Consider the following 12513-nt stretch of genomic DNA (forward strand, 5'->3'; position numbering starts at 1 on the left):
AAGGATATATGTTTAAGGTAGAAGAATTATAATGAAAACAAAGTCATGATTATTAAGAAGTGAAGAGACTGAATACCTTTTGAGGGTATAAAGTTGTTGATAATTAATAAGATGTGTATTTGTTTTATATGCTTGTGTAGTGTTTCTTTCGCAGTAAAAAAAAAAAAGATAAAATGAAGATAATTAAATATCCTTTTATACAAATAAATTGGACTTTTATGGGCTATGGAAACATTCCTAGCAAAATATAAATGTAAAAACTTGATTAAGGGGACAAATGTATATAATTCTACAACAAACAGAGAAATATAATCAGTATTTTAAACTTTCCCAACAAAAACACACGCGTTCTAGATGGTCTTGTTACTGAGTCCAAGCTCACTCTGCTTGCCACACAGCAGGCCAGTAAATCCTAGAGACAAGGTGTTGAGGCAAAGAAGGCAACTTTATTGGGAAGGCTGGCTGACTAAGATGGCGACTAGCATCTCAAAATGACCATCTTGTCAGGGCCTAAGTGCCAGGTTCTTTTGTAGAGTCAAAGAGAGAGAAACAATGAGGAGCTAAACTCAAAGGCAGAATAGAGATGGAAAGACAGTGAGGAACTAAAGTCAAAAGGATCTTCAGTCTCACAAAACATCTCTGGGGAGGGCCAGCCTTTGTGTGTTAATCTCTTCTTTGTGTGGTAGCTGTTCACAGGTGGGCAGGGTCAGATTATCTTTCTGTGAGCTGAGCAAAGGCTCTTTAACTGTCAGGAAGAGGGGCAGGATCCTCTGCGGCAGGCCGTTATGTATGATTGTAACAACAAAAGCAAGGGACAGTAAGCCAAAGAGTTTCTAGTGTGGAGTATGCAATGGCTTCTCCCTGCAACAGTCTTACAAGTGCCATCCGACAGAGAAGGCACTGGTAACTGCAGTCTTGCATCTACACTTTCAGAGAGCCAAAGAAGATGGAACACTCCTCTCCTCATTTTAGAATACCAGTTTATCCGTAATAAAGACAGACAAGCTAATTTATGAGAAAAAGGACAATTAGATGCAAATACCTCAAACAAAATATTAGCAAACAATCCAGCGCTGTATACAACTAGGGAAAATATGGTTTATTTTAGGAAGTTAATATTGGTTCAACATTAGTAAGTCCGTTAATGCATTCACTACATTAAGGAAGTAAGAGAGGATTGCTACTTCAATAAATAACAGAAAAAAAGCTTCAGTTAAGCTCAGCATGATTTAAGAAGAAAATATCCTTGTATTCAGGAATAAAAAGACCTTTTTACTCTGATAAAGGGCAACTATAAGCCCCGTATTAATACAGACACCATACAGGTGAAATAATAGAATCATTTCCTTTAAAGTTGGAAAACATGCAGATGCTTATCATTATTTCCATAAGATATTGTATTGGAAGCTTTGGTTGAAGACAAAGAGTTAAAAGATTGGATAAGAACAAAACTGTCATTAACTGTAGATGCTATGGTTATCTATATAGATAATCCAATAAACTTACACATAGTTTATTAAAATTAAAAAGAGAATATAGCATATTTGACGAAGTCAACATTACAAAATAAATTGCATTTCTATTCACCTAACAAGTACATATTTTTTTAAGATACTATTTATACCAATAAAAATACATGATATTTAGGAATAAACCATACAAAAAGACTTCAAGATATATATTATTAATATATGTAAATATAAAAAGCACTAAAGAAGACCTAAATAAAAGGAATCCCATGTTTATCAATAGGAAAACCCAATTTTTAAAGACATATAAATACATCAATGATTTCCCAATAATTCAGGCAACTTCAATATAAAAATAAGACTTTTGGGGGGAGAGGTGGAATTTACAAGCTAGTCTTAAAATGTATATGCAGGAAGAGAAGCCAAAAATAGTATGACAGTCCTGAACACAATATGCAATGTTGCAGGCCTTGTTCTACCAGAGGAGGGACCATCAGTGTATGGGCAGTAAGCACCAACAGCTCTGTTGCTGTCTTTTTTCCAGCTTTGTTGAGGTATAATTGATAAATAAATTTGTATATATTTAATATGTACAACATGATGATTCGATACCTGTATACATTGTGAAACGGTTACCACCATCAAATTACTAAGTCTGTTTTTCTTTCTCCCATGTGGAAAAAAAAGAAAAGCTGATAAATTTGACTACATCAGAATTAAGAACTGATCTTTAGCCAAAGGTAACATAAGTGGGTAGGGAGGACAAAACTAAGAGAATATTTTTATAATAGACACAGCCAAGAAAGGATCCGTAAGAAGGACATGTAAGGAAACTCTAAAAATCAACAAGAAGAATGCAGTAATGTCTAGCAAACACTAAAAGGTGGTCAGCCTCTTTAGAAAATAGACAAAGACAAGTAAAATCTTAATCAACTGTCATTTCACACTTACCGTATGATCTAGAATATAAAAATCTGACAATACCTCGTGTTTGTAAGGGGGTAGGGAAACAGGAACTTTCAGAACATTGTTGGAGGGAATATACATTGCTGCTACCCCTTGGGAAAACCACTTGGCATCACTCAGGAAAGCTGAAGACAGCTATTTCCCTTAGTCTGTCTATCCCTTTCCTGGGTATACCTTAGTGACATCATGTATATTTTCAACAAAATGTACAAAAATTGTCATAGGAGCAATGTTGTAAGGTAACCTCATCAGGAAATAGTCTTAATGTCTGTCTACAGTGATAAATAAGAAATTTAGAAAATAAATAAGACTCTATTCGTAACATTTACATGAATGAAATACAGCTACCAGCATCAGTGTGAATGAATCTCAAAACAGTTTTGAGTGACAAAAGCAAATAATGTAATACAAACACTCAATTTTATGTATGTAAGAGAAACTGGGAAAAGAAAGGTAAATGATATTTTGTCTTGAGATAAGTGTATATACTTATAACTCCAAATAAAAATAAAGAATGAGTACCATACAATTTAGAATAATACACGTTTTTTATTGGAGTATAATTGCTCTAAAATGTTGTGTTAGTTTCTGCTGTACAGCAAAGTGAATCAGCCACACATATAAATGTACCCCCTTTTCCTTGGACTTCCTTCCCGTTTAGGCCACCATGGTGCATTGAGTAGAGTTCCGTGTGCTGCACAGTCAGTTCTCATTGGTTGCCTGTTTTATACATAGTAGGATGTGTGTGAATCCCGATCTCCCAGTCCATCCCACCTCTCCCTCCCTCCCTTGGTAGCCATGCACCGTTCTCTGCGTCTGTGTCTCTGTTTCTGCTTCGCAAATACGTTCATCTGTACCATTTTTCTACATTCCACGTATACGCGTTAATGTATGCTGTTTGTTTTTCTGACTTAGTCACTCTGTATGACACTCTCCAGGTCCGTCCATGTCTCTGCAAATGGCACAGTTTTATTCATTTTACCTGCTGGTAATATTCCATTGCACATATGTACCAGTGCACTGTTTTTTGGTGGGGAAGAGAGGAGTCGAGTGTGAGATACACAGGATGCTTCCATGATACAGTGATGTTTTATTTCTTAGAGTGAATAGTAGGTGCACATATGTGGTCATTTCATAATCATTATTTAAATATCCATTTGTTATGTATAATTTTTCTACATGTTTCATAAAAGAAACTTCTTAATACAAAATATGAGCAAAAGTAACAAAATCCTAGAAATGCAATTTATAAGAAATGAAAAAAACATAACTTTTAACTGAGAGACATAAAAAGAAACATTAATAAATGTGGATTAATACAACATTACTGATAGAAGGACTCGTTATTAAAGAGTATCCTTTGTCCCCCAGAGAACCGAAGAGTGCACCTGAAATCAAAATTCTGATGGAACATTTTGAAGTTTTGTAAAATTATTCCAATATTCCTTCAGAAGAATACACGAGTAGTGATAGTCCAGAAAACTTTACAAAAGAATGATGATATTTGGAAAGGACCTGTACTACTGAATATTAAAATATGTTATATCAGCACAACAGAGAGACACTGTCAGAATAGAAGCTATGACTCAATGAAATAGAACAGAAAGCCAACAACATATGCTGGAATATAAAATAATTTAATGTGGTAATAAAATGGCATTTTAAATCACTGGGGAAAGTTTTGACTGGTCAATTTATTGTCCTAAGAATATTGTCAGGAACTCTCATTAGATTTCCACTTTGTACAATGCATAAAGTTGATCCCAGATGGATTAAAATGTTAGGTTTAAGAAGAAAAAGATGGGAATAAAGCATGAAATAGAAAGAAGAAAACACAGATGACTATTCATCTGGGTTGAGAAGGAAAATTTGCTCTGAGCTGGTATGAAAGGAAAAGCCCAGGTGGTGGTCCCAGCTTGATATTCCCCGTCAGAATCTGCAACCCATAGACCTTTCTTTTCTTAGTGAGCAGCACGGGCACCTCTCCATTCAGCATTCTCTCCACCTCTTAAAACTTCTCCCAATTACTGACGAAGCTTCTCCTCCAGGACACCTTTGGTGAATAATTCCTCTCTCTCTTCTCAAGAAAGCAAGAGTCATTCAAACACCGCAACCCCCTTCTTGAAAGCATCTGTGCATTTTCTTCCTCTTCTCTTGTCTCACAGACGGAAGGATGCTCTCTTCCCGCCCACCCCTACCCCAGCATTTTCAGGACCCTACTAACATCAGTTATTTCCTCTTTCCCATCCTTCTACTTCTTACATCAATTTCAGATTTTTCCTAGTTACCTTGGATCATGCCATAACCTCTCCCGTCTTTGGGAGGAGCAATACTTTAGTTTCATGTCTCACTTCTGCTCCATCTTGCATTCCCTTCACCGTCACAGCAAAAATAATTACTTGTCTCAACCGTTCCGTTCCGTTCCGTCGCTCAGTCGTGTCCGACTCTATGCGACCCCGTGGACTGTGGCCTACCAGGCTTCTCCATCCACGGGATTCTCCAGGCAAGAATACTGGAGTGGGTTACCGTTTCCTCCTCCAGGGGATCTTCCCGACCCAGGGATCGAACCCAGGTCTCCCGCATTGGAGGCAGACGCTTTAACCTCTGAGCCACAGTCCCTCAATTTCCACTCTCTTCTCCACCCCCTAAACGATGGCTTGACACCGATGTCCTCAAATTACTCTTGGTCAGCTCACAAATAACTTTGAAGACACTACATCCAATGAGCAAATAGAAGGTTGCTTCTCGGTCAGCAGCCACACCTGTTTAGAGTAACTTCTCGAGCCTCTCATGGCTGCTTCAGTGACAACCCACTTTCCTGGTTTTTTGTTGCCTCTATGAACACAGCGTCCCTGTTTCTAAATTTCTTTGTTTTTCTCGTTGAGGTTGGAGTTGCTTGTTTGCCTTAGTCCTATGCTTGCTAATTTGTTCTCTTCTGCTACAAGATCTACTCCCTGCCCGAGATCTCAGTGTCTAAATATTGCTGCTCACCCCCTACCCCACTGGTACTCAGCATTGCTCCACATACTTGTCCAATGAATTATGACAGAACTGAGCTTGCCAGCTTCCTTTCCAAAGCTAGTCATCCTCTAAGGTTTCTTTTTATGACAACCCCCTGATCCATCCTGTTTGTGTAGAACAGAAGAGCTGGGGTCTGCCTTGATACATCTCTTCCCTCCATTACTACCAAATCACACATGCTTAGCCACCCCCGCTAAATTTCAGACACACTTGTGTTCTCTTCTACACAACCATCACCGTGGTCCCAGATACCATCTTTTCTCCCCAAGGTGATTTTTTTCCTTCCACTTTTCCCCCACAAAGCCATCCACCACACTCTTAACATCCACCCTCTCCATGCTTGTCCTAATAGCTTCTTCTTACCTATAGACCCTAACTTACTTTCCATGTATTATCCTGACTAAATGATATGCCAGACTAGATTTTCTTTACTGATTATAATTCTTCCAACACCTTGTGTGTTTACCTCAAAATCCTAATAATGACTTTGAAAAACTAATTATGAGTGCAATTATTTATTTAATGTAGTTTCCCTTTACAGAATACAAGCTTTATCAAGGATTTAAGTATGTCTTTCTTTCTTATTGGTGTATCTATAATATCTGTCACCAAGTCCCTTGGTCATATTAGGTATTCAATAACTATTTGTAGAAAGGATGACTGGATAAGGAAAAACAATAAGAGATCTGAATACTTAGAAGCTTCTACATACCTAAAAGATTTGTAAAGCAGATGAAGAACTGACCAAAATTATTGTAACCTATGTAAAAAAGCTTAAGTCCTTAAAAACAGATTATAAGTCATAAGACAACAAAAAACAGAAATGAAGAGCCATGCAGGAAAAAGAGCACAGGGTGTAGAGAGCATGTTCATAAAAGAATCAATGCAAATAGCCAATTAAACTGGAAAACAAGTTTGCATTCTCTGGTATTCTAAAAAAGATGCGCATGCATACACTTAATCTTTTAAATAGTCATTGTTGGCACGGATTAGGAATCGACATATTCTTCTCTTTGGGGAGCCCAGAATGGTGCAAACTTTCTGGAAGGCAATCTGGTAATATGTGTCAAAACTGTTAAAGATAAAATAATCCATCTGTTTTGACCCAATGAATTAATTTCCAATAATTTATCTTAGGGACATCAGCAGAGTTGCATGCAAATACTTATTTGTAAGAATGCTTATTACAGTGTTACTTATAATCATAAAGAATTCAAACCTTTAATGCCCAATAATAAAGGATTGGTGACTAATATGAGGCATATCCGGTTCTAAGCAGCCATTAAAATGCATGGCCCCAAAGAGCATCTAAGGATTTTTTTTAAACTGTGATTTGTTTAGCTATAAAAGAAGGTCATAACACAATATGCAAGGTAGGAGTTTAATTTTTAAAAATAAAATATGTATATGCAGAGACATAAAAATACTAGAAAAAAGATCTACGGTTGCGGGGATTAGAATGATTTTGTTCTTTTTTAAAAACCTTTTTTGTAGATTCTTAATATTCAACAAATTCTGTGTATCATGTCTGTAATGAGAAAAACTAAATATATTTTAATTTAACAATAGGGAACTGATTGCAACATATGGCCGTGGCTATATCTAGAGAGGCATAGCATGATGATTAAGAGTATATGCTTTGAAGCTCACAGACAGGTGTTCAGTTCCCTCTTTACAACTTCAGAGCTGTATGACCTTGAGCAAGTTATTTAATTCTCTCAGCCTCAGTTCCCTTATCAGCACAAAGGAGATAATATACACTGGGCAGAGCTGTTCTGTGGCTTAAATGAAATAAGGTATGTAAAAGTCTGATCAAAGAGTAAGTGCTTAGTAAAAAAATACCTGCTTTTATAGTGCCAAAATATAAATAGATTCCATAATGATTTACATGAATTCATGATGCTCTAGGGAGTTATAACGGGAAGTTTGGGGAATCATTATTTTATGGTTCAGCATCTTCCAGGCTGTCATAATGATGGTGGAATTCAGCAGGAGGATGCTGGCAGGAAGACTTTTCTGGGTACAGAAACTGCCCAGGAAAAGTTTTGATTTAAGGCAAAATGCTGGCATAGGTCATTGACTCACCTATGAGTCCAGCCAGCAAATGGTTATCACGCATCTACCATGTGTCGGGCATTAGAGATTCAGCAGGGAGACAAATAAGCTGCATTCCTGGAGCTTTCTAATTAGATGGAGATTTCAAGGCACATGGTTCCTGGTGGATTCAGGGTTTAGGAAACTATGGAAGCACTTCTTGCAGTTGGAGAAACCTTGACAGGTTTAGGAAAATGATAGTGAAATTCACGTTGCACTCCTCAAATACAAATCCTAAGCCAAGAATCTAATTCCAGGATCCCACCTGTTCGCAGGTCTGGGGCCTACAGATGTCCTCTTAATCCTGGTCAGCTTTAGTCCCCGGATAGACTTGCTCAGAGTCTGCAGATGAAAAGCCATTGGCCTTTCAGGGAAACAGAAAACTGTGGCCCATGCGTCAGCTCAAACCTTTGCCCGTTTCTAAAAATAAAGGGGATTTTTTTGGGCACACAGATATGCCCATTTGTTTATGGATTGTATGTGGCTGATTTTGTGTTACAAGTACCAAACTGAGTAATTTCAATAGGGACTTTATGACCCACCAAACCTACAATATTTATTATCTGATCCTACAGAGTAATTTTGCTGACTCCCATTCCAGGTCATTGAGGCTGGGGAAATACGACGAAAGATGACATCAGATTCCTAACTTGTTTCCTTCTGTAGTTCCAGGAGCTGTTCCTCTAGAATCCATCCAAGGGGGGCCCTTTGAGGAGAAGATCTACATCCAGTGGAAACCTCCCAATGAGACCAATGGGGTCATCACACTCTATGAGGTAAGGAGGCCACTTTGGCTGTATCACTTGGTTTTATTCAGTTTACTTCAACCTGGAGTTGGCAGATACTACTGCATGTAGAAGCCCCATCAAAGGCACAAAGGTGAGTGGGACACAGCGAATTAATACAGAAGGTTTCTGATAGTGCAGTGGGAAGCAAACACAAGGACATCAACTGAGCTGTCTTGATAGCCCCGATGACAAAAAAAAAAAATGGGTGTATTGTGCATTGATGGGATTAATAATCTTTTTAGCAAAGGAGTCAAGACCCAAAGAGTCAGATTGTCCTGGCACAGCCAAGCAGACCCAGGCCTGGCAAACTGTCCTCTTGAAAGTCATAATAGTCATGTGATGCTCATGGTACCCGTATCAGTCCCTGAGCTTCTGAAAGGATCCCAATGTCATTCTCTAAGCTAGGAGTACATCATTCTTGAGCTTTAACATTGCTTTGTGGCCAAGGCATATTGTATTGCCACCTAGGTGATAGTGTTGAAAGCCCTTCTCCCAGGATTAGCAGGGCCTTCTATCAGAGACAGAATAGAATGTCCTTGGACAAGACAAAATGCAGCCTCCCTGAAAACTTTCAAAATTAGAACAAATGATAGACGCTCATTGCAGAGCAAGAGCAAATAAAATAGTAAAACTTCAGTAAGGCTGATTTAGCAAAATGCTAATAGTAGGATATGGGCAGGATTGACTCTCTTCCCACCCCTTATATTCTGAGATACCATGAGACTGTGACTCGGGTACAGTAGAAACACAGCATTGCAGATGGAAGGGCATGGAAGCTGAAGCTGGAAGGATGGAGTCTGCTGTCCTAGTAACTCTCCCTCTGTCTCAAGGGACCCTTGGCAGGTTCTTCCTCTCTTTAAGCCTCAGTTTGCTTATCTGTAAGATTGGGGGGTGGGGGAGCAGTGTTAATTGTTGCTTCAGGATTTCTCTAAGGAGTCTGAGGGGGGAAAGGTTATAAGCCTCCCAGGCTGAAATGCACTAGAGGCTCATGGAGGGACTAAAGACTCTGGGTGCTCATGCAGAAGGGTACACCTGTTGAGAGTGAGCCTTAGGAAGAATATCACTGCCATAAGGGAAGATGAGTTCTGGGGAGGAAAGTCAAAGAGTGTTGATGAGGGAGAAATATTCAGGGTGAATCTGATAGACACAGAAATTATCTGGAGAGACCCGGACAGACCTAGGAGCTCTCTGAAGGAGGAGAAAGCTGTTAGTCATGTACAGGGTGCTGGAGAAAACGCCTTCAGGAAACCCCTTATGCCACTCCATCCAGTGTTTCTCAGAAGCAGAACTCTCTAACATCTCCATCTTGGACCATGGGGTTAGGAGAAGCATCCTTCTTGGGGATGCTGCTGAATGAGAGAGGTTATCCATACTGATGGACCTCACCTGGGACGCATTCACGACCTTGTCAGGGAAGAGGGTGACTGGACAGTCAACTGAAATGAAGTCCAGTCATTTAAAAGCTACACAGTGTTCTTTGTAAAGCACAGGCCGCACACCCACATTCACATAGATGAGCTAGAGATCTACCACCTGCTCTTTGTAAGGCAAAGGAAAAGGACCCAGGACTTAGAGAGAGAAGGTGATTGGTGGTGTTATATAAATGGCTCTCGGTGCCAGGTGTTGCAGACTTTTGGAATTCACGGGCCAGTGAAACCTCAAATGTTGTGGGGGAACCAACATAGAGTATTTTACCATGTTTTATTAACATCATTTTACAAAAGACAATTACAAAAATATAGGAAGTACATAATCTCAGAATAAAAGGTAGTCCTTTAAATTGAATAAATTTAACTTTATGGGCAACTCATTATGATCACCTTAGTGTTTTCTCATTTTGCCTTGAATTGAGGACACTTCTGGCATGAAAAGATCCTGGTTCTTGTACCTACCTGCATTTGGAAACACTGGTTGAGGCTATGCTGCAGGTAGAGGCATATCCCTATACAGATTTTTTTTCCTCAGGAGCAATATCCCTCTTGCTCTAATCGGATTATGCACTGGGCTTGGTTACGAAACCCTTGATAATTCTACAATAAGAAGAAACAGATGGAGAGAGAACAAAAGAGCAAACATAACTGTGAGTTAGACACCGTTTGAGCAATAAATCCCCTGAAGGTATTACCCAAGTCAGGTTAGGCTGCTCGCTGCTCCAAAGCCCATACTCAAAAGAGAAATGCTGGTTGGAAAGAGAAGGTTGGTTTACTCAGGAGGCTGGTAAACTGGGGGAGAAGGCAGACTCATGTCCAAAAGCCACTCCCCCCCCCTGCAAATTCGGGGGGGAAGAGTTCTTAAAGGGGAGTTTCAGGAGTGTATAGGCAGAAAGAGGAAATTATGTGCAGGAAAACAGAATAATCTCTGATAATCATCTTAGAACTGGTCATGTTGGTCATGGGGTGGTCTGATTGGAATACTGATTTTTTTTTTTTCCCCAATTCTGTTCATTCATCTATTGGGCTGTGCTGGGTCTTAGTTGCAGCATGTGGAATCTAGTTCCCTGACCAGTGATCAAACCTGGGCCCTGCTGGAAGGACAGAGTCTTAGTCCCTGGCCAGGGAAGTCCCCATGTTGATTGTTTTAAGGACAATTAATCTTCAGTTCTGGGGTCAGTTTGTTCCCATTTCCTTGAGACCAGTTCTTGGAAGTGGGTCAGGTGGATCAGCTTATGTCATGACTGCAATCTAGTCATCATATATTAAGTCAACTTCTTCTACCTGGTGAGGGTTTCGGTATCTGAATAATAGTTCAAAGAATATAGGTCAGAATACTATCTGTTGGCTCTTGAGGAAGAACTCAAGGTCCTTGACTTTGCTTAATGGCTAAACTCTTATTACTTTGCCTTAGTTGACTGCATTCCTTTGTTTCTGCATTTCTTCACTTCTTTGATTAAATTTATTCTTTGGCAACAGTTTTGCTACAGACGTGAGCCAGGCAGAGAATATGCGGGGGTTGGGGTGGTTCAGTCTTGGGAAGGCTCCATAGGGTCCTGCTCTGTTAGGAAAGTGAGGACTCATATATCATACACGGTCAGGAGCTGTAGGCACAAAGGTGCACCCAGGTGAGAACAGTGCTCCCTTCTTTGCACTTCTCTGTGAACCCAGTGCCTTGTGAATGTTCAAAGACCAGTTGCTGAGATGCTGGCATTCCTATGACGGTGCTCTACTGGAAACAGCTGTTGTAAGAAAACTTCACGTAATTTCTTCTCTGCTCCTTGGGCTGTAATAGAGAACCAGAGCTGCCACTGTCTGACTTGTTTGAGCATTTAAGGTTACCTTGTGGGAATATGCCAAAGTTCCTGGACGATGATCTGAAGGGACCTAAGGGATGATGGCCTGAAGGGAGGACATGGGCTTAGGCCTTGTATTTTGACCATAAACGTGGCTGAGACCATGTGTGTCACCAGCCAGTGAAGCCGCAGAAGGTAAGAATGTTGACTTTGGAGGTCAGGCAGCCTCGATGTAAATCCCAGCTCTGCCACTTCCCTTGCTGTGTAAACTTGGGTACATTAAGTAACTGCTCATTTATACTGCTTAATAAATGTAAATATATGTTTAGTACTGTGTTTGGCGTTTAGAAATAGCACTGATAAATGTTAACTCTTAACATTACATGAAAATGAGGCAGTGGAGCCTTGGAGAGGTGAAACGTAAAGACCAAGGGTATACAACTCCTGGGTCCTGAATTCAAGTGTGAATGTCTTGGCTCTTTCTCAGTGTGATCCATGGACCAGCAGCATTGGCTCTATCTGGGAGCTGGTTAGAAATACAGCATCTTAGATCTTCCCAGACTTCCTGAATCAGAGTTTTCATTTTAACAAGACCCCTGGGTGATTCGTATGGCCATTAAAAAAGTTTGAGAAGCACCGCTCTAGACTTCACTATTCTTTAGAAAGCTTCAGGACTTCCTTGGTGGTACAATGGATAAGAATCTGCCTGCCAATGCAGGGAACATGGCTTCTATCCCTGGTTCAGGAGGATTCCACATGCCACGGAGTAGCTAAGCTTGTGTGGTGCAACTACTGAGCCTGTATGCCGCACCTGCTGAAGTCCATGTGTCTAGAGTCCATTCTACACAACAGGAGAAGCCACCATGATGAGAAGCCTGCATCCCTCAATGAAGAGTAGCCCCCATTCCCCGGAACTGGAATTAGAGAAAGCCTGCACATAACAGCGTAG

The 12513-nt window shown here is 40.0% G+C and overlaps 1 protein-coding gene across 10 annotated transcripts in view; it reads left to right on the top strand.

The window, feature by feature from the left end:
* Positions 1-12513, top strand: part of PTPRT (protein tyrosine phosphatase receptor type T) — a 1139542-nt gene that overhangs the window by 740296 nt on the left and 386733 nt on the right. For all 10 annotated transcript variants that reach the window (XM_088843764.1, XM_088843767.1, XM_088843761.1 and 7 more), the window contains exon 9: positions 8217-8326. In XM_088843764.1, the coding sequence (XP_088699890.1) occupies positions 8217-8326 (110 nt within the window). The remainder of the gene's footprint in view (positions 1-8216; positions 8327-12513) is intronic.

The sequence above is a fragment of the Moschus berezovskii genome, chromosome 15 (assembly GCF_049115385.1).
Source record: "Moschus berezovskii isolate FMDL1 chromosome 15, NW_MosBer_1.0, whole genome shotgun sequence".
In the NCBI taxonomy this organism is placed as follows: Eukaryota; Metazoa; Chordata; class Mammalia; order Artiodactyla; family Moschidae; genus Moschus; species Moschus berezovskii.